At 39.8% G+C, this 25,295-nt stretch overlaps 2 protein-coding genes across 2 annotated transcripts in view; one reads left to right on the top strand and one right to left on the bottom strand.

The window, feature by feature from the left end:
• LOC131195077 (piezo-type mechanosensitive ion channel component 2-like) overlaps positions 1-8,578 on the top strand; it is a 50,932-nt gene extending 42,354 nt beyond the window's left edge. The window contains exons 35-41 of the mRNA XM_058176702.1: positions 865-1,050; positions 1,825-1,917; positions 4,311-4,480; positions 5,108-5,224; positions 5,608-5,687; positions 6,832-7,060; positions 8,311-8,578. Coding sequence (XP_058032685.1) covers positions 865-1,050; positions 1,825-1,917; positions 4,311-4,480; positions 5,108-5,224; positions 5,608-5,687; positions 6,832-7,060; positions 8,311-8,566 — 1,131 coding nt within the window. The 3' untranslated portion in view covers positions 8,567-8,578. The remainder of the gene's footprint in view (positions 1-864; positions 1,051-1,824; positions 1,918-4,310; positions 4,481-5,107; positions 5,225-5,607; positions 5,688-6,831; positions 7,061-8,310) is intronic.
• Positions 8,579-8,944: 366 nt separating this feature from the next.
• The window catches only part of NPEPL1 (aminopeptidase like 1), a 31,214-nt gene continuing 14,863 nt past the window's right edge, over positions 8,945-25,295 (bottom strand). Inside the window, exons 5-12 of the mRNA XM_058177621.1 lie at positions 24,523-24,604; positions 23,333-23,475; positions 22,837-22,914; positions 17,683-17,783; positions 16,210-16,333; positions 14,725-14,901; positions 13,836-13,946; positions 8,945-10,927 (exon numbers count right to left, since the gene is read on the bottom strand). Coding sequence (XP_058033604.1) covers positions 10,769-10,927; positions 13,836-13,946; positions 14,725-14,901; positions 16,210-16,333; positions 17,683-17,783; positions 22,837-22,914; positions 23,333-23,475; positions 24,523-24,604 — 975 coding nt within the window. The 3' untranslated portion in view covers positions 8,945-10,768. The remainder of the gene's footprint in view (positions 10,928-13,835; positions 13,947-14,724; positions 14,902-16,209; positions 16,334-17,682; positions 17,784-22,836; positions 22,915-23,332; positions 23,476-24,522; positions 24,605-25,295) is intronic.

Below are 25,295 nucleotides of genomic sequence, written 5' to 3'. Positions count from 1 at the left end.
ACAAAAATATGCTTTCCTTGGTTGCTGCTTGATGCATATCATTAACATGGATGCAGGGATATATTTTTCAGTTATGTAGATGTCCTGGATGCCATTTTTTCTGTGTAAGAAAAAAAATATAGTCGACTGTCTTAAAAAATCTTATCAGAATCCTCCTGGATCAGACCCTAAGCCCATCTAGCCCAGTATTGTTAAGAGCAGTACATAAATTAACAAATCTGTGTCCACCCGTGTTCAACTAGATAATTGGAGAAACTCACAACTCTGGAACAGAAGGCAAGAGCTCCCTTTTACTGGAGTTTCTTAGCAGTCAGTACTAAGGCCCATTGTTCATAATTCAGAAGGCAGAAATCTCAGTAACCACTGTTATCCTCATCTTCCATAAACCTCTCCAGTCCCCTTTTAAAATTATTCAAATTATATGCCACTTTCCACAATTCACTTAGGTCCTGTACCATTGATTCCTGAATCTCCATGCCTTGTTATTTGAGAGGGAGAAGGGAGAAAAACATTCAGTCATACATTACCTTGAAATATTACCTACCACCAACAGTGTAGCTTTGATCACAAGCGTTTAGGAAATAGAATTCAGAATATGCTCTGTTGCTAGTGTTGATCAAAATTAGCAATGCTGAAGCACTGGTGTAAAATTTAAGGTTGCTGCTCCTGGTTCTGGCTTCAGATGGCTCTTATTCTGTATAGATTGGTTGTACTATTTACTTATTGAGCCATGGTGGCTCAGTGGTTAGAAAACAGTTTGCAGCCTAATTCTGCCCAATTCTGTCTAATTGCTATTGCTATTATTTCATGTTTATATATGGAGTAACCAAACTCTTTGTCAATTAACTCCTCTTTCCCCTCCAGAAATATCCCCAACCTCCTGGGCAGAAGAAGAAACGAATTATGAAATATTGGATGGGTGGCTTCACTATCTTCTTACTTGTCTTCATTATGTGGTTTCCACTTCTTCTTATGTCATTGAAATCTGTGACAGGTGTCACCAACCAGCCCCTGGATATCTCTGTCAAAATTACCATCAGTGGCTATGAGGTAACAGAGAGGACAGTTGAGAAGAGAATATTTAAGCCTTTTACAAGTAGCTCCATTTCCATTGCTCAATTTATATCAGTTAAAAGGAGAAGGGAGCTATGGGCAGTGGTGGGATTCAAGTAATTTAACAACCGGTTCTCTGTCCTAATGATTTCTTCTAACAACCAGTTTGTCAAACTGCTCAAATAGTTAACAACCGGTTCTCCCGAAGTGGTGTGAACTGGCTGAATCCCATCACTGGCTAAGGGTATGTGGTTAAGCAGATCTTGCCTGCAAAATATTTTTATTTATTAAATTAATAAAAAAGGCCTCATTCAGTCTTTGTTATCTCTATCAGAAAGAATTATACAATTGGTAAAGGGGAAGCTTTTTCTTCCTGATCAGAATAAATCATCTTTCCCCAACTTGCTGCCCTCCAAATTTGTGAGCCCATCCTGGAAATTGTAATTCAGCACACCTGAAAAGTTAAGGTTAAGGTTAAGAATGAGTGGATGAGATAATGGTCAGCTGGAGACTTTCGATGTCTGATAGAAGCCATGATGACATCAAATGTGTCATGATGTCATCACATAAATAACACAAGTTGTGTAATTTGGAAAATGATGCTATGAAATCCCCCCCCCACCATGCATTGTTTGGAGATGTATCCAAAAAGTTGCTTTGCTGTATTAACACAGGGCTAATATAAGACAACCTACAAGAGTTAATTCAGTGAGTTACATTTCTAGCACAGAAAAAGTTTGTAATATAGTCTTTGTTTTTCTTTTTTTCTAGTCCTTGTTCACTATGAGTGCTCAGCAACAAAATCTGGTTCCTTTCACGCATGCAGCATATAATCAATTCACTGCTCAATATGCTCTCTATCCTGTAAGTATATATGTATCTTTAACAGCTGCAATCACACATTGCTCCCAGAAGCACGAAACTGAAGCCTGAAGATGATGAATGAGACTTCGTCGAAACGTCGCCAAGACACTTCCAATTTTACGCGGGAGAAAACCTGAATAACCTACATACAAACACCCGCGAAAACCTCAGAAAACAAATATGTATCTTTGTATATACACAATATATGTACTTCTATATACGTACACAAGGACACTCTCACAATGTGAACTGCAGGGATCATGTTTCCCCAGCATTTTTCTTCCAGTTGCTCCACAAAAACACATTACCGCCCTGAGTCCTTCGGGAGATAGGGCGGTATACAAATATGAATGAATAAATAAATAAATAAATTACAAGTTTCAAGGAAATTTATCTAATTTCTATGGTCACCCATCTCAACCACGTGACTCTAGGTATCTTACAGTTCTAAAACAATAAAGCATTTAAAACCAATAAAACAATCCAAAACTAAATATATACAGCATATATTACAATGTATCCCCAAATTTGGCTTTGTTACTTCATTTTTGAGAAAAATATATTCTGCATCCTGTTTTACTGTTAATTTCATATTATTCCTGGTCTTAATCCTGGCTTTAGAAACCAGTTCTTGCCTAAGGCATTGGTGAGTTCTTATTTAAATTCAGTTCAAACCCTAAAACAACAGAGTTATAGAAAAGATGTAAGCAAATCAATTTAACAAACTAAATCAACTCTCCTATGGAGTGTTGTCCATATTACAGCTTTAGAAGCAGGGGCAATGTACATGTTATTATTAGTTACTGGGGACACAGTTCCCAATTTAGGTTATCTTCCCCTTTTCAGTTACCAGCTGCTTTTGTAATGAAAAGCAGGAGCTGTTGGCTGGAAGTTGATTTCTTTCCCTCCTTTGGATTCAGTGTAAAATTTGTTGGTTACCAGATGCCTGGAAGAAATTTCCCAGGTTGACTGCAGCCTATTTCTTATGCTATCACTTTTTCATGATGAAATAGAAGGCAAGACATATTGGGGGAGTGGTGTCCTGTTAAATGCATTCAAACTAGCTCTGCTGACTCCACACCATGCCACCAATTAATGATTACGACTTAGCTCTACACTTAATTAGCCCACAAAATTCCAGAAAATGTAACAATTGGCTCTCACAATCGGCATGAGACAATTCAGCACACCACAGGATTGGGACTGCTCACATGCTTCTGGGCTCTCTTGGAATATTCTTGAGATTTAAAAAAAATCAAGCTACTAATGAAATGGTATAATCATAGTAAGATCTGAACATCAGGATTGAAAGATTGTGGCATATATCAGTTGTGGTGGTACTGGTGGTTATTGGCCCACTAGCACCAGTCCAAAAAATCTTGGATGGCACTTTAAAAATCTACACATTGATAAAATTTCCATCTGACAATTACAAGAGGCAATACTGCTTGGATCTGAATATATACTACACCAATACACTATGACATCTAAGGTTCTTGGGAAGAACTTGATGCTTATGAAGGCTATTGCCAGCTAAAAAACCGCAACTGTTATTTCACATTGTTTTATATATAATAATCAGCTTACATCCTGTGATGATAACGTTAAAATATCATCAAACAGCAGTTGCCTATCTCAGGTCCTTGGAAAAGACTCAATAGGTGGACAAAATGCCAAGTTCAGTGTAAGCATTTGATTGACTGTGCAACCAGCCATAATAATAGCTGACAGTGAGATGAGTAGAATAGAATAGAATAGAATTCTTTATTGGCCAAGTGTGATTGGACACACAAGGAATTTGTCTTAGGTGTATATGCTCTCAGTGTACCTAAGGAGAATAAAATACATTCATCAAGAATAAAAAGATACAACACTTAGTGATAGTTAAGGTTACTAATAAGCTATCAAATCGTACTAGGAAACAAAAACAATATAATTGAAATATATAAGCAAAAGGGTTATAGTAATAAGCAGGAAGACATAGATATTAATAAGGAAAAGAAGAAGAATAGTAATACAGTCTTAGTAAATTATTTGACAGCGTTGTGGGAATTAGTTGTTAAGCAGAGTGATGGCATTCGGGAAAAAACTGCCCTTGTGTCTAGTTGTTTTGGTGTGCAGTGCCCCATATTAGATAGATAGATGATAAATAGATAAATAGAAGTGAGAGAGGGAGAGCGAGAGCGAGAGCGAGACCAAGAAAGAGACTTTTTTAAAGCAAGTTTGGTACTCTACCATATGTTGGAGTTGCAAATTTTGCGTTGGCTAGTAACCCTAAGCTTTGCAATTCCAATATCTTGGAAGATTTTGGGTTGGAAATGACTTCATTGTAAAGTGTGATTTTTTACATTGTGCTTTTAAAACTGTTTTCCAATTTATTTTATTTTCTCTAGTCTGCCTCGTACTTTATAGGTGGCTATAACCCAGAGGACATTGTAACTGCTAAAATAAAAGGCAATGCCAGCCTGCTTTGGAGCATCAGTCCAGGGAATCGGAAAGCTATGATTGCAGAGCTCTCCAATTCCTCTGCAGTTTATGTCAACTTCCACTGGACTCTTACCAGGTAAAAGAAAAACAAAGGAATGTATTTTATGCATATATTGAAGCCAGCTAATCCCTAGTTGTTGCATTAATTTCCTTCCATTGTGGCCTGGTTCCCATGTTATATTAGGTCCTTTTAAAACCATAGATGGTTAACAAGGCACCCTGGCCTGGTTCCTCCATAACACTAAACAATGTCAAGCAGATTCAGAAGCATCTCTGCACTTTTCTAAAAAGGATGAAACCAGCATTGTGCCATTGCAACTTAAGCCCTGCCTCTTTGTGAACATTGTGTGTGCAATGTGCTGACCTATGTAGAAGAGGTGGGCCTTGCATTATATTCATTTAATGCTGCTTCCATCATTTGTCTGCCCTTGACCCTAGCTGCAAACATCTTGAGGTGGTTTCCCAAATTCCACTGATGCCAAAGCAATCATATTATGATGCACCATTAGGTATAAACCAGACTTGTAACCCTCATCTAAAGCAAATATTCCTTTCCAAAAAGAGGCACCCTTCTTAAATCCCTATTTGTTGTGCTTTCACAAATATCCAGAAAACATCACAAAGATGCATCAGACCTTCCCCAAGTGGCTTCTGTGATATTTTTTTTTAAATAAGATTTTTGCTCATTTCCTTATGAAATCAGGAATGCTTCTCTTGTGATGAATATTGAAGCATCTGGCGTACATACTGTGCGATATGGAGAGAAGGAAATAAGGGATCAAATCGTTCACATGCTCTCTGGGACTCGGACTGAACCAATGTAGGTGGTATTTTTTGTTTTAGTCTCTATTTATTTACAAGTCTACTCTGGCCAATAACTAGGACTGTCTGCAACAAGTCAAGATGGTAATGCAATTGCATGATCAAATAATGCAATGTCATTGTTAGACTTTTGGGGGAATGCTATTTTTGTATTTCCATTACTAAGGCTAGGGAGAAATGCTTGTGGGGTTTCTGATTCAAGTTTGCAATTGTTTTTCTGGGTCTAGGGACAATGTTTTTTGATCTGGATGGAGGAGATATGATATTTTTGCTCCATTTTAGGTAATAAAATATGTAGGCTGGATGAATGTGTTTAAAAAATTAGCATTGGTTTGGAAGCTTGTGAAAATAACAGTGTTATTCTTTTTCCCCCCTCTCAAGTGTACTTCCTGGTATTCTACCAAAATATCTCAGAGCAACTAATGGGGCAGATGCTAAAATAGCAAATAACTTGAAAGTTGGTAAGTTCTATGATTGGCAGATTAAAATGTGCCGTCTACTTTGAGATATTGCCTATAATCCTATTTCTAAACCGTTGTTAAGCAACAGACAAATTTTATGACTATTGCTTGGCTGAGTAGAAGCTGGGAGAAGATACAAGGCCCTTTTTGTATTTAAAATCAAATACATATACACACCCATCATGGCTAGCTCGTTCCTATGTCTTGAAAAAAAAAGAGTATTCTCTTTTAAAGTGGATTTTTAACCTTGTTTTGCTGCTATTTCACATCACAATGAGCTATAATCATTTGCTTGGATTGGTTAGAGGTTATTGCAATGCATGACTACATTGTCTTGCTGGACTGGCTTGAATTTTAATTTTAATTTTTTAGCTGATTTTATGGGGTTTTAATCTTTATTAATTTTTAGGGTTACTTGTATTTTAATATTGGGCCAAATTTAATAAGTTTTTTAATGTTTGTTTTTAGTATTGTATGTGTTGCTGTATTTTATTTTGGCTGTAAACCGCCCTGAGTACTTCGGGAGAAGGGCGGTATACAAATTAAATTATGATGATGATGATGATGATGATGATGATGATGATGTCTTAATCAATTTTTAACATCTCATGTGAACTAGATCACTCTGGTTTAATTAACAAACTATGGTTAAAATAAATTATAATTTAATAAGATGATGAGCCCAATTGCAGTAGACTACATTTTTTTCCTGTGTTTTGAAGCATTTGGTAATAATTGCACACAAATAAGGAAATGCCAGTATGAGCTAGTTTTGACTGTAGAATCAGAAGATAGAAGATTTAAGTGTGCAAACCAGTTTTGACTGTTCATACATAATATTAAATCATCATTTTCAATTGAATAAGTTATAATGCCCTAAAACCCCTAATAAATGGTTTCACATATTCATATAAAAACAAAACAAAATAGACTCAATTATAGCTTAGCATTAAACAAGCCTAAATCAGTGTTTTTCAAATTTGGCAACTAAGATATGTTGACTTTAACTCCCAGAATTCCTCAGCCAGAACCCGGGTCTTTGTTCCCTGTCTTTATTACAAGACGTAAATAGAATTAAGATTAGCACAGGCACGTGTTCTGAGGAAGAAAGTGTGGGAAGCAGAGACTAACTTGTTTTCAACAGTTCATTCCCAGAAGTTAGAAGACATTGATGCGATGGCCTTCTTCAGAAATATAACCATAAAGCTGCAGCGCTTGCCAGACAAGGAGTCTTCAAGTCATGTTTCTGAATGGTGGATTGTTAAAGAGCAGAAGCCTCTCTGTTTGGATAACAAATGCAGCAAGAATATGGAGATTATAATTTGTAACGATAAAGTTAATCCTTCTGGCCTGGGATACATCACTTCATATGGGTAAGGATAGTGGAGCCACTATTTCCTCTTCTGGCTCCCTACTCAGCCATTGACAGAATTGGAGTTAAATGAACCTGAAGGCCACCAAGTTGAGGAAGTTGTCCTAGAGATTTAGTTTCCTTGGTAGTTGTTATAGACCACGTTTTACAATGTTTTTGAGGTAGTCCTATCGGTGGTTGATTCAAACATACGAAAGAGGTTGGCAACTTTCTCAGAAACTAGTGAGAACATCAAAAAGAAGTTTTATTATGCCACCAATCGTATCTCCAGTGTTTTATTTATTCACAAACTGTAGCAAACAAGCCTTAGAACTGCTCTAAGTACAATTTCAAGAAAGGAAGGAGGAGTGATCAGGCTTTTTAATTAGAATTGTTATTTTTATATTGTATTTTACACCAAACTGCTAGCTAGTTTGTGATTAAAAAACAAGGGTTAACTTTAAATAATATAATATCTGAAAGCCTTAGAATAGCTTTGCTCTAGAATAAAATCCTCTGGGAAAATCCTGTTTAGCAATTTACTGAATGTAGCTTTTATTTATATTCACTAATAGGAAGTACCATGACTGGTTTCATTCTATACTGGAACTCATCAGACATAAACAGCCAGATTTTATTCTGTGAGGTTTTAATACTCTAGCAGGAATTGAACTCACAGACTGTTCCACTTTAAGATTTTATACAGCAACCATCCAACGTTGCAGGAAGAGATGCAGAATGGTATATAAAATCCACGATCCCTCAAGCTTCTGAGCAAATATGGGTGTTACATTATGTCATGTCTCTACATACAAGACTGTGATTAGCTCCAATACAGCATGAAACAGGTGACATATTGCCTCCTGACATCCCATACATTTTGTAAAAATAGGAAAATTTCTCCAAGGGGAAGTTAAAATCATGTAAACATGAGATCATGACCTAATGAAATATCCATGTTTTTTTGCTTTGGGAGCTTAAGGAAATTGGACTGTATATATTATTTTGATATGGTTTTTGTGGTTAACTGTCAGATTCAACTCTTGCATACTTGCCCAGGGTTCAGGTTTTCACTTGCCCAGGAAACTCAGTAATTCAAAGGCAGGGTACACATACAAATATACAAATTTGGAAACATATAAGAAACAGTTTGGGCTAAAGCGACCCGCCTTGGAAGATAAATTCAAAGGGCCAGAAACAGGAAAATGCATTTCAAACCTTACACTACTCACTCTGAAAATAACCTTGCCTCTTCTTTTCCCCAAACACCAGCATTATCGGTCTCTATATGTCATTTGTTTTGGTTATTGGGAAATTCATCCGAGAATATTTCAATGGTGCCTCGCATTCCATCATGTTCGAAGAGCTGCCCAATGTGGACCGTATCCTGAAACTGTGCACAGAAATCTTCTTGGCCAGAGAGGCTGGAGAATTGGAGCTAGAAGAGCAGCTTTTTGCTAAACTCATATTTCTGTACAGATCACCTGAAACGATGATCAAATGGACCAGAGAACGCAAGGAAAAATAAAAAGCAGCATGGAAGGGAGATTACCTCTAAGGAACTCTACAAAAAACAGGGCCTGCACTTGGGAGTTGGGCTTCACTCCACAGGACATCAAGGCAATGTTGCTTTGGTGTATTGGATATTTAATCTGCATTATGGAGGTGTGCAATTACACGTGAGATTTAATATCCAGGGTGTGATATGTAGTTTTATATTGCACAGAGATTGGAATTTATAATGCTGAACAGTGATTTAGGCCAAGAGAAATCCTCAGTAAGTGGAAACTGTTCCTATGATCCCCTCTTTAATTTTATGCAGCCTGATTTCAAATTACCAATTCAGTTCAACAGGGCAGTAAAATTAACAATTAATTAGGAATTATGTCTTTAATTTGTCAAATAATTGTGGCATGAACAAATGAAATGTTACATAGGCATACAAATAAAATACAGTTTTGTATCCTGGGATTTTCTGTGTTGTCTCTTGCCCACTAAGTTCCCAGATGGTCATGTCCATGTTTAGTGGTAGATATTCCCATACAGTGGTCACAATCTTGTGTGTAGAACACAGAATAATGACTTTGCCCAAGAAAAAGAAGAGTCTGCCTGCAGGTTAAAAAGTTTTCTAAATAGTGACAGCACTTTAATAATAGAACCAATTCTCTATAAAAATAGTAACTCCCTTTTGCTGGATATATTCAAGCAAAGACTGAACATCTGTAATAGGTGCTATGATTCCGGCAGTGGATGCCTAATTGGATAGCATGGTCATGGTAGCCCTAACTCATTGACACTAAGGTTTTAATGTTAGTAATGGGTTAAAAGATAGAGCGACCTTCCTAGCATGGTCCTACTTTAGGCCTTTGACACAAAAGGTATAATAAAAATGCATTAGGTCCAGCCAATCCAGGCCTTTGTTTCCAGAAAGGACTGGCCAACCAGAGGCCCAATGGGGACTCCAAGAAGAGCAAGAGAAATTGCTTTCCTTGGAACCTCCATGGTTCCAATTGCTCTCATGACCTACTCATGAGACATTAACTGCTCCAGCTGCATTTAGCTCCTTTCCATCAATATAGCAATCTGTGTATCTTCCATAAATTTCTCTAACATCTTTGGAACACCTTCAGGGATTAGCACAAAACAAAACAAAACATTGTAAATCTGATTTTAAAACCCAAACAATGTTGAAACAAGAGAAGCTTTATTCTGGCGTGGTTACCTCCCACAAGGTCTTTAATTCTAAACATTGATGTAATTCATTAGCACAAGCATGTTAAGAACTTCATGGAGATGTGCACTGGGTCACACTGATAAAATAATCATGCAAGAAAAGCAAGTGGGGGAAAATTTTGTTCAAAGCCTATTTTTAAAGATAGGGATTAAGGCCTCCATTAATGTCATGGGTATAGCACAGCCTAAAGTGATTCTTATCCCAAGATTGCCACCTTACAACTTAAGCAGATGTCGGGCTTCACGTTTCCCAGTGTGATGCAGGGCAAGAGAGTCATTGTTCCTTCAAATCTTCCCACTCTAGTTATTGCTCACCTACCTGCAGGGGTCAAAAAAGGAGGTTGAGTTGTCCAAGAAGCAGGACAGAAGAGAATTGGAGTTCAGCGGCAGAATGGCTGGAAACAGTGCCTTTAACCATGAAGTATGCACTTCGTCACTACTTTAAGATGTGTGGACTTTAACTCCTAGAATTCTCCAGCCAGCCAAGTTGAAGTCTATACATTTTAAAGGTGCTCAGATTGAGAAACACTGGTCTAGACTGTATGGTGACAACTGCATTGTTTCCCCCTCTATATGTTTTGATAGACAAGGGGCTAAGGTAGCCCCGACAAGAGTGAGAATTCAGGAAACTAACTAAAAAAACTCTATAGGGAGTAAGAGGTCAAACCGTTGTAATTATTAGGCTCAGATAGTTTTTGAAAGGGAAGAGATGAGAAACATTTCTAGGCCCTCCTCAACAAGGGCCGGGAGCTGCAAAGTTGTTACACATTCGCAAAAAACTAGAAAATAATGCAAACCATTCTTAGAAACCAGTAGGACTGGACTTTTCATTATCAGGGAAAATCAGGAAAGAAGCAACCACAACTTTTGTGTCTATTTTCTTTTACACTTGAAATGGCCATTTCTGACACATGCTATTTTAAGATTTTAGGAAATTGATCAGTGCAAAGTGAGGTAATTCTGGCATGCCAGCTCCAAAATAGGAAGAGGAGGGGAATTAAACCAAGCGCCGTCTCTTGCAATCTCTCCCCATGTCGTCTTCTAAGGGGTCTCCGCTGCAGCCCAACGGTGAGACCATATTCAGCAGAGGGTCTTCAGAGGCACGGCCAAAGAGTGACAGCAACAAAGCCACACCGTAGCCAGTGGCTCTTTCTCCCTAGAGGCAAGCAAAAAGGCATCTCAGATGGCTAGTCTTTGAGCCCAAGCACACACACAAACACTAAGAGAAAGTTCTGAAAGCTGATGCCAAATGTCCATTCACACAAGTGGCTTGTTTGGGATTGGCTCAGGCTATTGTGTGAACCAAAACCACTTGGGTTTATTCAGTAAGTTCTAGTTATCCAAATGTAGCATAAAGTTTTCACACATGAATCTACAGTTACATTTTTTAAAAAAAGAAAATACAATGAAGCACATCTGTTGGCATCCTTTTCGTGACTGAACACAAGAAGGTATTTTTTTAAAAAAACGTGATATTTAGGTTTGCAATAGAAGAAAATTCAGGCTACGTAGATTTTGTCCTTTACATTTTTAAGAGGAAAAGTGTAATATTATCAGATGGTTGACAGCCAACTTGGTATAGTGTTAAGGCACCAAACCAGGAAATGGGGAGTTCTAGTCCCACCTTAGTCACAATACCAGCTAGGTGACCTAGGTCATTCTCAGCCATTGAAAAAACAATGGCAAGTTCACTTTCAAAAATTGCCAAGTAAATTGAAGGGATTTATTCAGGCAGTCAATAGGGATTGAGGCTGACTTGAAGTTACTATCACAACAAAAATAATAATAACAACAACAATAATAATAAAATCTCAAAACATCTGGAGCACTATTTGAACACCATTGACACTGACAAAAATTGCCATCAGCTTCATCAATTGCAAAAGGAACCTTTACTTGGAACAGATTATATCCTTTAACAACATGAAAAAACATTTGCTATCCCAAGTCCTTGGGAAGTAGATGGATAAAAACGCCAAATCCAGTCTAAACATCTGGCTGACTATATAATCAACCATAATAAGACAGTCAGATAATAGTTCGAAGAATTTTCTATCTAGTTCAACTTATATAAATTTGCTTGTTTTGCATCACAAGCAAAAAGAAGAAACTTTAGAGAAAAGGGTTCAAGGAAAGAGTTAAAGATCAACCAACTGCTTATTAAAAGAATTAAAATGCAGAAAGCAACTGTAACATCCACAATATTCCACTGTAGTTTTTTTTCTCATTGTAACTTGGACTATTATTAGGAATTATCACTGAAGAACAAACCATTGTTTAAATTCTTCCTAAACTAATATAAAGAAACCCTACACATAACTCCCAGGAAGAATATTTTGAAAGAAAGCATGAGTGAGTTTGCTGAACCTTTAAAAGACATTCCTGTCTTTTAAATCTTGAAGGCTTTAAAGATTGATATAGGTCAGTGATGGCTAACCTTTTTGCAGTCATGTGCCAAAAGCAGGGGGAATGTGGGTGGCTTGCACAAGCGCGTGCCCACGCCCATAATTTAATGCCACCCCACACCCCTGTGCAGGCACGCACGGCCTCCCCATGTTCCCCACCCTTTTAGCACGTGATGGCCCACTGGGCCCAGTAGGCCCGTTTTTTGTCTACCCCAAGCTCCGGAGGCTTTCTAGGAGCCTGGGGAGGGCCAAAACGGCCTTCCCCACCCCCCCGGAGGCTGGAAACAGCCCGTTTCCCGACTTCCGGTGGGCCCAGAAGGCCTGAAAATTAACTGGCCGGTGAGCACATGCACACTGGAGCTGAGCTAGGGCAACACTCAGGTGCCCACAGATATGGCTCCGCGTGCCACCTGTGGCATACATGCCATAGGTTTGCCATCACGGATATAGGTAATCTTTGTCTTACAAGCATTCGTTCAGCAACCATTTGAAATTGTTAACAGCACTAAAAAGTGATTTACAACCAGACTTCGCACTTAGGACCAACATCCCCCCAGTCACATTCTCCTAATTCAGGCATCTGACAACTAGAATGTATTTACGATGGCTGTGGTGTCCCAAGGTCATGTGATCATCATTTGCAACCTTCCCAGCCCGGTTCTAACAAGCAAAGTCAATTGGGGAAGGCAGATATGCTTAATGACATGATTCATTTAACAACCATGGCAAAAAAAAAAGGTTTTAAAATCGGGCAAAACTCACATAACAACCATCTTGCTTAGCAACGGAAATTTGGTTCCCAATTGTGGTCGTACATCAAGGACTATCGGTATCACGTTCCAAAAGCCATCTTCAAGCCTGTGTATTTCTTTAAGCAATGGAGCATTCCCAACACTTGATTCAAGTGAGAAGCCTACGATTATGCCAGTTATGATTTGAATGTATGGCTTTTAGTTTCCAGATAACTGTCAAGGATAGATGCAACCTACTCCAACAATCTAACCCAGAACCATGAAATCATATAGTGAGACTGTATCAGGAGTGGACTGCTGGGGGTACATAGGGGTTCGGGAGAACCTCTAGCTAAGATTCTGTGAAATTCGGAGAACTCCCAAATCCCACTCCTGGCTGGCCCCGCCCCGCCCACCCCACCCATCCTAGGAGTCCCCACGCAGACCGTTTTGGATGCAGATAAGTGCAGGGAGCACATAGAGGCTCGGGGAGGACAAAAATAGGGCCACCTGGAAGTTCGGGAAGATCAGAAATGGGCCTGGAGCCTGGGGAGGCCGTTTTGCTCTCCTGGAACTCAAGGAAAGCCTCCAGAGCCTGGAGAGGGCAAAAAACACCCCCCACCCCCATGGCAACCATGGCCACACCCAGCCAGCAACTGGGCACAGAACCCCTTGCTAAAATTTTCGAAGCCCACCCCTGGACTGTATGTATTGATTAGATAAAAAGAACAGAAAAAACAAACGGGAAAACAGTTACAATGGGCATAACATTAGAGGAAAAGAAAAACCTCTGTGTTTTATCATAATTGAAAGCAACAAACATTTACGTAGCAGGATTTTTTTTTCCAAGGAAATAAATAACTGGGACAAAACTCCAGACAGGAAGACATGCAACATACAAAGTATTAAGAAAATCCTCTTTACTCACCGCATGGACGGGAGCTGCAATATCTATGTGGACCCAAACACCAGGCCAATCAAACCCGATGTGTGAAGCAATAAAAAGTCCAGCACAGGAGCTGGGAGAGTTATCTCGATCCTGAAGAAAAACACAACATAGGGGAGTTGCCTTTAATTCGCATCAGTCTGCTTTAGAACAGCAGTCCCCAAACTTTGCTGCACGGCTTGGAGGGGAGGGGAACCAGGCCACTTGAGTGTGGCAGGCAAGTCGATCTGTACACGCATGTGTGCCGGCCTGTTACTTGTGTGAGTCGAGCTGCGTATGTGTACACTGGTCCACCGCTTGTGTGGCCTGGTTGCAAATAGGCCATGGTCCGGTAGTGGGCTGTGGCCTGGGGGTTGGGGATCCCCCGCTTTAGAACATCAAATTTAAAACTGAGACATGGGTGTTTGCAGAGATGAGTAAATGATACTGCTGGGCGATGTGACCAGGCAAATGCAGTGACTTGCACACTGGGATTAGAGAACAGGAGTGTGCAATATCAGCATTTGCAGGGTGATGACATCATTCTGCCATCTCTGCAAAATGCTAGAGTTTGCTATGGTTTCTAGAGCAGGTGCACAGAAGAATCCCATTTTCAGTGGTTGTTTCCGTTCAAAATCCTTCAGGCACTGCAGTTTGGATCTTTTTTCAATTCTCCCCCTCCCCTGCCTTTTTCCTGGTTGACCTTATACATAAAATAATCTGATTTTGAGGGGATGTTAGCCCACACACTAATAGATTAACAGTCATTTGCAAAAACACACACCAAACCATGCTGTAAAAAACCAGAGGGCAAAAAACAGCCTGGCAGCTGACATGAAGCAAGGATTAGAAATGGATAAATTACAAATTATTATGCATCAAGCAAACCTACCGCCACTGAGTTTTTCATGTCGGCTACAGCTGAGGTAAATTCACTAAAATGGAGCTCTGGGCAATAGACGAGGGGGTGAACCAGATCACCACAGTTTCTGCCTGCTTTAATACAGGCCTGTTCCCACTCTTCGTTATTGGTGAGGACAGCCGCATGGTACTTCCCCGTGGCGATTCCCTAGAAAGGGCATAAGGGCAAAATGTAAAAGCAGAAGGTATCTGAGTGTGTACTTAGAAGTCTTTCAGAAGATTTCCCACCCCCCATGCACTGGGGTTAAGAATTCCTCCTTTTTCAGATGCTGAAAATGTGATGGGGAGACAGAGAATGTATCTCTGAATTTTCTGCAACCTATAAAGAACTCAGGACCCTTACACTGAAAGGGTGCTGTAGGTAAATCAGGGTGTTCCTGAACTATTGGAGACCTAGGAAACATGGGTTCAGATCTTTGCTCCCTGGGAATTGTTGGGAGTCAAGCAATAGCACCTAGACGTACATACTGCTCCACAGTGGCTTACAGCCCTCTCTAAGCAGTTTACAGAGTCAGCATATTGCCCCCAACAATCTGGGTCCTCATTTTACCAACCTCGGGAAGGCTGAGTCGACCTTGAGGTGGTGAGAATCAGACTCCTGACAATGAGCATTGAGTTCATGCAATACTGCATTCTTACCACTGTACTACCATGGCTTTTACATCCTATGTTAAAGAACTAAAATAAATAAGGAGCATATAAATGTGTGTGTGTGGATACATACAAAGATACATAAATATAAATATTTAATGAACTACTGTTAATGTTGAGATGCTCTCCTGTTTCTTCACTAAGCTACTATACAGGTAATCCTCAACTGACAACTATTTATTTAGTGACTATTCAGAGTTAGAATGGAGCTCAAGAAAGTGATTTATGACTAGTCCTTGCACTTACTACTGCTGCAGTACCTGCGATCATATGACTGTCATTTGCAACTGTCCCAATAAAGTCAATGGGGAAGCCAGCAGAGAAGATTGCAAATGACAATCACATGATGTCTCGTTTAACAACTGCAGGGATTCATTTAACGAATGAGACAAAAATTTTATCAAACTGGGAGTGTGGTGACATGGTGCCTCACTTAATGACCACACTGCTGCATGATGAATTTTCCAGTCCCAATTGTGGTTGTAAATTGAGGACTGCTAGTAAGAACACGATATTATTCTGAATGACGGAATATGAATTATTACTTACGGTGCAAAATATACAACTAACAATTCCCCCCCCCCTGCTTCCTCCTGACATTATTCTCTTGATATTAACCAGATCAATGACAACTTTTTTGAATTTGTGGAAGAACCTTCGCTTCAAGCTCTGGTGAGTTCTATCCTTCTTCCCCTCAGAAGAGCTTCACACCATCTCCCTTGGGTGGGGTGTCAAAAGGATCCCCCCACTAAGCTTAAAGCAAAACGGAGGCGAGCAATGCTATTTAAGTGTTCACCAACTGTACCTGAGCACCTGTGAGAGTGGCCATGTCAAGAATGATGTCAGCCCCAAGGTCTTTGCAAGCATAGAAGACGCCGTCGGCAAGTACCAGACGCCCCTCAGCATCAGTATTGTTGATTTCCACAGTTCTTGGAAAGAGGCAGAAGGGGGATAACGGTTCATTTATACACAACCATCACCCAATGTAGTGTTAAGTTTCCTACACTAATTTCATAGGCTTCCTTTCTTGTGGGAAGCAGTGTTTCTAATATAGTAGCGACAGAATATTTATTTATGAGACTTAGAGGTATTATTCTGGGCAGCTTACATTAAAAATAGAAAACAGATTAAAAAGAAGAAAATTCCATTGTTGTGACCCAGGCCCAAGTAGGTAGTAGTAGACACAATCAGTTCAAAAACAAACAGACTTTATTCGAACAGCTGAGAATTAACTCATTCTCAGCATCGTCCAAACTAAATCAAAGCAAATTCTTCATAACACAATTCTTCAGTCTTATCACCAACCTTGGTCTAATTAGGCAAACTGCCAAAAGCTTTTCTTGGCAAAAGTTCAAAAGAAGAAAATGCCGACAAGAAATAAATACAGCAAGACAAGGAGCAAGTCTATCAATGTTGTTTTCTGACAAAGAGCCCAAACACTGTTGCTGGTCTTTTAAACCTTATGGGAGGGGCCAATCATCTCTTGGCCCTACTCCCAAGTCATCCTCTTCGTTTTAGCTGCTCTTGCCTTCTGGCAGCTCTTCTTATGCATGCATTAGGAACAGTCTCCTCCTGTTCCTCTGCCTCACTACTGTCAGCCTCTAGAGGCTCCAGAGTCCACACCTCACTCCCCCATGGCCCTGGCCCCATCTCTGCCTCCGATGCACAGTCCTCATCTTCAGCCTCCAGGACTGGCCCATGTTCTTCCTCAGCCTCATCACTGTCCGACTCCGTTGCCAGCTCTGCACTCCACAATCAGGAGGCTGCAAGTTCGATCCTAGGTACAGGCAGATATTTCTCTCTCTGGGCACAATGAGAATATATCTGCTGCTAACTCCACATTGGTGACAGGAAAGGTGGCCAGTAAATACTTAGCTCCATTCAATTGCCCCGACTCCACCCCGATGCAAGGGATTATGGAATCTTTAAAAGACAAACAAATAAAAATAGGGTGGCAACTATATGGTTCTATATGGGAATTTTGTTCGAGAGGACCTCCATTGAGAGGCATTGATGGCATTTTTTGTTTAAAGAGACGTGGCTTCTTTAATTATTTGTCCAAGTAGAAGCCAACCAGAAAAAGGAAAATTTAAAAATTAATGTGAAAAAAAAAAGATTCTCAATCCTTCCTCCTTCCTTCCTTTATCCTGTTTTTCAACCCTGGTGAGTTCTGAAGGAACCTATCAAAATCAAGTCATCACAAAATAAAAAAATAGAAAGCAGAAAATTTATTTAATGAAGCAGCAGAGACGGTGAGCAGTGAGCGGATTAAACTTACTTTCCCGAGTAAAGAACATGAATGTCATCAGGTCTTGTTGCATTTGGTCCAACAGAATTCTCAGCCAAGCAAAACACAGCATGAAGATTGTCTTTAAAGCCCTGTTACAGGAAGAAAAAAGGAGACATCAAATGATGGATGAATGAGTTCAACCAGCACCTCTCTAGGAGACTCAGGTCCCTCTCTTAGGTTTCTTTGTTCTTCATTTTTTTCTCCTCTTAAAATTTGTTGCTTACTCACTTCACAACAGCTTTTGGGAACGGAAGGCATACAAATAAAGGAATGTAAAATGTCCCTGTACCACAACTAAACAAGCCTGTGCATTTTACGGTATCCCTAGCTCAAGCCATGCAAAAATGCTAGATAGCACCTTATACATCCATGCATGCACACACACTGCCCTCCAATTTACCCATTCAAATCCTTCACCCACTTCACAGTCTGTTTCTGTTGCTCCCCTCTGGGAGGTGGTTTCCAAGTATTTCTAACAGAACTACCAGATTCTGTAACAGCTTTGATCTCTATACCATCTGTCTGGTAAACTCGAAAGATTTGTTTTTTCTTGCCATGTACATGTATACATCCGAACTAGACGGTGTTGGTTCTCTGGGTCATATAAATGTGTGTATGCGAGTAAATGAATAATTTTTTGTCATGTTTATGTAGTATATATTGGAGGTGGTTACCCTTTGAGAGCTGTATGCAATTAAATCTCATTTTAATGTATGCTGGTTGGTGTCCTATTCTATTCTATTCTATTCTATTCTATTCTATTCTATTCTATTCTATTCTATTCTATCCTATCCTATCCTATCCTATCCTATCCTATCCTATCCTATCCTATCCATACAACATACAAGTTAAGATTAAAAATTATAGGCAAAATTAACATACTACCAAAACAATACTAGAAATTAATATAAGCAAAACTTAAATATAGAAGAGCTTAGATAAGAAAAATTAAAACTGAATTGTTATCAAAAAGTCCCCGTTTAAAAAAATAGCTGAATCTACTGAATTTGGTTAACTTGAAATACTATATTCCCCCTTTTTAAATTTAAAGTAAAAAAAAACTGACAGCATCTCCCTTTTGTTTTAATTTGGATTGGTTTGGAGAGATATAAATAATTAGCCTTCACTTGAGGAGGTTCACTAGGGGCTGCTAGCAAAGCTTTTGATACAACTCCTTTTTCTAATGGAGATGCTGTTTAAAGCAATTGCCCAGGGAAATGCTAATTTAACGTTTAAGTTACCTTCTGACTAATTTTCTTGGGTGGCCTACTGTTCATTAAGTTAGTGCAGAGAATGTGTTTACCGATCTGGATCTCCAAGCAGTCGGGGTAAGGGACAAAGTGAATCAGAGTTGCCAGCAAGCTTCACAGCAATAGGATTTACAGTAGGAATGAAATTTCTTCCATATTTCTTTTTGGAAGAAAAAGTCTTCAATAATACTTTGAGTATTCCAACACTTTGGTTGGAAAACATGGTTTTCACTGTCTATTCCATCTATCTTCCATATCTGGGTGATAAGTAAAAATCATGTAACATTCCATTTTATGCAATGACCAGCAACGAATATGGAAAACTGGAAATTCTGAATCTGATTTCCCCCGATTCAATTGAGTATGATTACAATAACATACATATTCGTCTCAGGATCCAATCTGTCCCAATTGAATCATTTGATGTAAAAAAATTGATTCTAGTCCTAACTGGGGAATATTTGGGGAAGAAGAAATGAGGGCGACTGCCAATAAAATGTTATACAGCTTTGAAATTGTCAAACTTGACTGAGTGTAAAATATATTTGGGCCTACATCTTTGTGACTTGTTTGGTTTTAGACGCATGGGATTTAATTTCTGAAGTCAACATTTGTACAGAAATCCTAGGAAGGCCAAATCTAGCAAAGAGAATAACCCCACTTTCATACATTCCCAAGCTGTGGTAGAATGAGGAAGAAATGGTGCTCTATAGCTGGGGTGTCAAACTCAAGGCCCGGGGCCCAGATCTGGCCCACGAGGTGCTTAGATCTGGCCTACAGGGCCACCCTGGAGACAGTGAAGGACTGGCCCACAGTGCCTCTGCCAGAGGTTGGGAGGACTGCACTCTCTTTCACTGGCAGAGGGTTGCAGGAGGCCGTTGCACCCATAAATGGAGCTCGGGATCCCGTTTTTGCCAGCAGAGCACTTGGGCCGCCACAGGCACCCTCGACACAAGTGATGTTGAGCTGACCAAGCCCCCTGCCACGTCCCGAGATCAAATACAACTCTGATGTGGCCCTCAATAAAATCGAATTTGACACCCCTGCTCTATGGAAGAGCTTAATAGAAAGGCATGTGCCTTGTTGAAATCCCAAATTCAATCCCTTGGATTTCCATGTAGGGTTGGGGGGGAAAATCTTGTCTAAATCTGATACCGTGGCTCCTGGCTACCGACAGGCAAGATTAAGCTGGGTGGACTCAAGAGCTTGGTCCTAAAGATAAATTGAGATCAAGAGAAGGGAGCAGCTGGTGGCTTTCTTCCAACTTCGTACGTTGTTCCCAGGGGTTCCCAGCAGAGCCAGAAGTCAACAGAGTGATTTGTTGAATCTGACTTCAACTGAAGAACACACACAGCCAAGCTGAGAGCACAGTGACAATGAAAACGGCCGTTGCAAATCTTGAACATGCCTCTATTTGAATTCTAAGGGAAATGGAGCCTGGTAGCAAAGATTCTTCTTAATAGAAGGACCAAAATAATGAGCAAATCATAATTTGGCACATCTACCAGATTAGACTTCCTTACTCAGCACTTCAAATATGCTTTTTAGTTCATACTTCTATATTCCATTACACAAGACTGCTCATTCTCAGAGCTCATCCAGAAGTGTCAGGCTGAAGATAAGGAAATTTTCATTTTTTTAAAGGGGGAAAAAATTAGGGTTTCCCTGTTGCAAGTTTGAAGTTTTGAAATGTAGAATTTTGGAAGAGTGCTTTTTTCTTCTTTTATAGACTTACTGATTGCCAAGTATGCACATATGTTACTGAATGGATGCTATGTTTTTGATGACATTACTTTAATTGCTGTGCTATGGTCATTGGGCTGATTTTGTGCATATATTGTACATGTATATGTATTGTACTGATTTAGAGTCCACTTGATTTTTTAGCCTGACTTTCTTTGTAAGCCGTATCAGATGCCTCGTATGAAAAAAACAACAACAGCAACCATGCACACAGTATTTACAATTACAATAAAATCAAATAAAATGTCTACAGTGGGTGCAGAACTTTTCAAATTCTGTAGATTGCTCCAAAGATGCCCCAGCTTTATCACAAGCATTTCAAACTTAATGTGAAAGATAGCCCATACTGGAACTCTACTTGCAAAGTTCATTTAGAACTGTGAATATATGGCTCCTTGACTTGAATGAGATTTGGAGAATTGTGTGCAAACATGCATGTACACAGGATTTAAGTACCCATGTTACTTCTAGCAAAAGCAGTTTCTTTACAATCTGAGGAAAGGGGATTATAGGCAGTCGTCAATTTACAGCCAAAATGGACCCCCACTTTTTCGTGATGGTCATTAAGCAAACATCACAGTTATTAAGCAAAACCCATTTTTTGCTATGGATTTTTTTTTTTGCCGAAAACTGGAAGTAAATGCTACTTTTTGGCAAAAATGTCGTAAATGGTGATAGAATAGAATAGAATAGAATTTTTTATTGGCCAAGTGTGGCCAAGACAAGGAATTTGTCTTGGTGCATATGCTCTCAGTGTACATAAAAGAAAAGATACCTTCATCAAGGTACAACACTTACAACACTTAATGATAGTCATAGGGTACAAATTTAACACTTAATGATATAACACTTAATGATAGTCATAGGGTACAAATCAGGAAACAATCAATATCAATATAAATTGTAAGGATACAAGCAACTAGGTTACAGTCATACAGGCATAAGTGATCACGTGATCATAGGATGCTGCAAATGGCTGTAAATGCAGGCCAATTGCTGAGTGCCCGAAATGTGCTCTTGTGACTATGTGGTGGTAGGGAGAGCACATTACAACTTCAGCTGTACCTTCAGTAAGTACCTTTTGGGGGGGGGGTGTTCTATTGTCACTAAGCACTACTTCTAAGAGTGGAACCATGGAATCCCAAAAGTCTGGTAAGATTCACAGAAAATACCATATTTTTGGGAGTATAAGACGCTCCGGAGTATAAGATGCACCTTAGTTTTTGGCGAGGAAAATAAGAAAAAAAAAATCTCCCTCTGCCTACCAGATATTCATCTGGCTAGCGTCCTGTCAGTGTGAGAGAGTTGAGGGCTGTTTGGAAACTGAAACAGTATTTGCTGTGTGAGCAACAAGGAAGGAGGCAGCAAGGAGCCTGAGCGTGGCTTAGCTTTGCAGCTCTGAATCTGTGCTAAAGCTGCAAACTAGTCTGCTGCTCAAAACTGAAACTGAAACTCCTCTCCTCTGCTTGTGTTTTGCCTGGAAAACCTGCTGTTGTTTATTGTATATTTTACTTCATGTGTTATATTATACATAAAGAGAAGTTACTGAATCCTGCTGAATCAGTTGCTTGCGTCTGCTTTCTGGATGTAATTGCTGCTGCAAACTCTGAGTCCTTGCAGCAAATAGCAAACAGCTAGATTAGCTTCAACACATTATTGCAGCCTGATTCAGCACGAACAGCTGATTGGTGGGTGGATCGGCCTCCCAGAATACCTCCAATCAGCTGTTTCAGGCTGCAGGGATTGCCATAGATCAGGGGTCTGCAAACTTGGCTCTTTTAAGACTTGTGGATTTCAACTCCCAGAGTTCCTCAGCTAGCTTTGCTGGCTGAGGAACTCTGGGAGTTGAAGTCCATAAGTCTTAAAAGAGCCAAGTTTGCAGACCCCTGCCATAGACCATCACAGCCTTCGTGCCTCGTGTTTTTGGCTACATTCGATGTATAAGATGCACCCAAATTTTCACCCTCTTTTTTGGGGGGAGTGTGTCTTATACTCCGAAAAATACGGTATATTCATAACCTAAAAAAGTCCTTTTATGAGGCAGATAGGTGATTAAGAAACACGAAGTATAAATAAATAAATCTCATTATAGCTTAACCGTAGATAGTGAATTCCAACTATCTTCCATGATCTGCAGAATTTCACTTACTTGTTTCACAGTGGCCTTGAAGGCACCCAAAATAGCAGCAGCCCCACCACAATCTCGTTTCATTCCAGGCATTGTTGTCTAGTGAAATAAAAGCAGAAATGAAAGCGTTTTATCTCAAAGCCATTGAGGGCAAAGTATCCCTGGCGAACAGCTGCATGTCCTTCTTCTCAAAAACGAAGTGCAACAAGTTCAGTGACAATTCCTCCAACTCAAGGTAACAGATGTGAACTAAAGACAATATTTCCATCTCTTCATTCCATGCTTATCTTTGCCTCTCCTTTCTTGTCAAACTTTAGTCTGAAGTGGGATGTATAAAACCTAATTTGTGATGCTGCTGCATAGTTAACCAACTAATTAACTAATGCCAGTTAATCATCAGTTATGCCTTCGGTTTAGATGTCGAGGCATAGATGTGAGTAAGGGAAAGGAGAACATTTTAACTCATGGATATTAGAATAACCTGCCAGGTCCTCCCAGAAACAGACTCTGAACTTACCTTTCCTTTGATGCTGAGTCCTCCAGTGTCATAGACAATGCCCTTCCCAACCCAGGCAATAGTCTGTGTGGCTCCTTCTGGCGTATGACTGAGCACAGCTAGAGCGGGTGGGTGAACGGCTGCTTTCCCAACCCCGTAGATGCCTGGAGAAGAAGGAAGACTCTAAGAAATTATTCTCTCTCTCTCTTTCCCCCATCAATCAGGTGGTTCATTTTGCAACCATTTTACTGAAAGCAATTTCAGCAGGGGTGAAATGCTCCCGGTTCTGATCGGATCTGGCGATCTGGTAGCGATCGTGGCCGGCCGGATCCGATAGCGATAGCAAAGCTCCGCCCACCCACCCGGGGTGTCATTACTTCCTGGTTTTAATAAGGAAGTAATGTGTGCACATGCATATGATGCGCACGCACAGCGTGTGCACTTCCGGACCAAAAAGGAAGGTAAATAGATTTTACCCCTGAATTTCAGTCACTACACAAGGACTATCTGTACTTTAAGCACGATATCGCCGTTCTACGTAAGGGATGGGTAGAGGAACCTCTAAAACACATGGCAGGACTCAAACACTAGCACAAAGTCTGAAACATCTTTGAGGTCCTTCCATGCTCCTCACTTTCCTACTTCTAAAGTTCGTTCTACAAGCCTTAAATTTCTGAGAAGCAAAGTTTAAGGATTATGTCTAGAACAATGATCAATCAAGTCTTTTTTTTTTTTTGCAAGATCCAAATCATTAGAGGATTTTGAAGAATCAGGATAAAGAGCATTAATGCTTTTGAAATTTTGTGCTAAAGATTCTTGAGAATCCCATGGTAGTTAGTTAAGAAAACAAACAAATGGATCACTGAACAAATCGATCCACTGGAATTCCTGGACCAAGTTGTAAGTAGCTGTTTAAGGGGTCCATTGTAATTTCTGATGGTCACTAAGCAAGGACTATCTATAGACTGACTTGACATTACATAATCAATCAATGGCTTTGATCAACAGAATGAGGAAGGGATTGAAATCATAGATGCCAGTCTTCCCTAATTTGGTGTTCTCCAACTAGGCTACGACTACAGTTTTCATCCAGCACAGCAAACTCTTCAGAACTCTAGTGCCACATGAGAAAGGCTGAGTTAAGAAACAGTTTTCTAGGATATAAGAGAGGAGAAAGAAAGAAAAAGATACATTTTACTGCTTTGACTGACCTCCAAATCCTTTCTCCTTTAGTTCTTCATTTTGGAAAATTGTTGGCACAATCCCCAAATCCTTTCCCACTTTTCTGATTTCCTTCCAAAAACAAACACACAAAAAAAATAAAAAGTGAAAGAAGGCATCACTTGATCATCATCAAACGACCAATCACTTTCAACAAGGTTGAAAACACAAAACCCCACTTAAAGTCCAGCATTTACACTATGTCACTGCAACTCTCTGGCTTTACATACCTACTTCCCCATGGTTCTTATTACAGGCTTTCTTTGGAAGAGTTCTCTCACCTGAGAGCAGCTTTTTCCTTCCACCTCATTTATCATCTACTCCCTGTATTTCACTCTTAGATGTCATTTTGTTGCAAAGCCAAGAACTTGTGAGTTGCTGCTGATCCATTTCACCGGGTGAGGCCTGTTTCTGCCTCTCCACTATAGTCTCCACTCTCTCACACTTCCAAGAGGAAAAGTGAGCAAGCAAATCAAAGCCAGGTGACAGCAAGGTTGGTGTAGTGATTAAGGCCCCAGACTAGAAATCGGGAGACTGCGAGTTCTAGTCCTGCCTTATTATTTATAAAAATAATAAAACTGGGATAAAAACAAATGAATAAAATAAAGATAAATCAATCAACCAACCAACCAACTGGCAGTGGTTTTTATTTATTATATTTTTTTAAACCCACCTTCATTAATTTTATAGTTATCTCAAGGCAGCGAACAAACCCTTCCTCCTCCTTTCCCCATAACAACCGCCCTATGAGGGGTTGTTGGGG

Source organism: Ahaetulla prasina, chromosome 3 (genome assembly GCF_028640845.1).
Source record: "Ahaetulla prasina isolate Xishuangbanna chromosome 3, ASM2864084v1, whole genome shotgun sequence".
Classification (NCBI taxonomy): Eukaryota; Metazoa; Chordata; class Lepidosauria; order Squamata; family Colubridae; genus Ahaetulla; species Ahaetulla prasina.
Note: the sequence above shows the minus strand (reverse complement) of the source record. Positions and strands in the feature narration are given on the sequence as shown.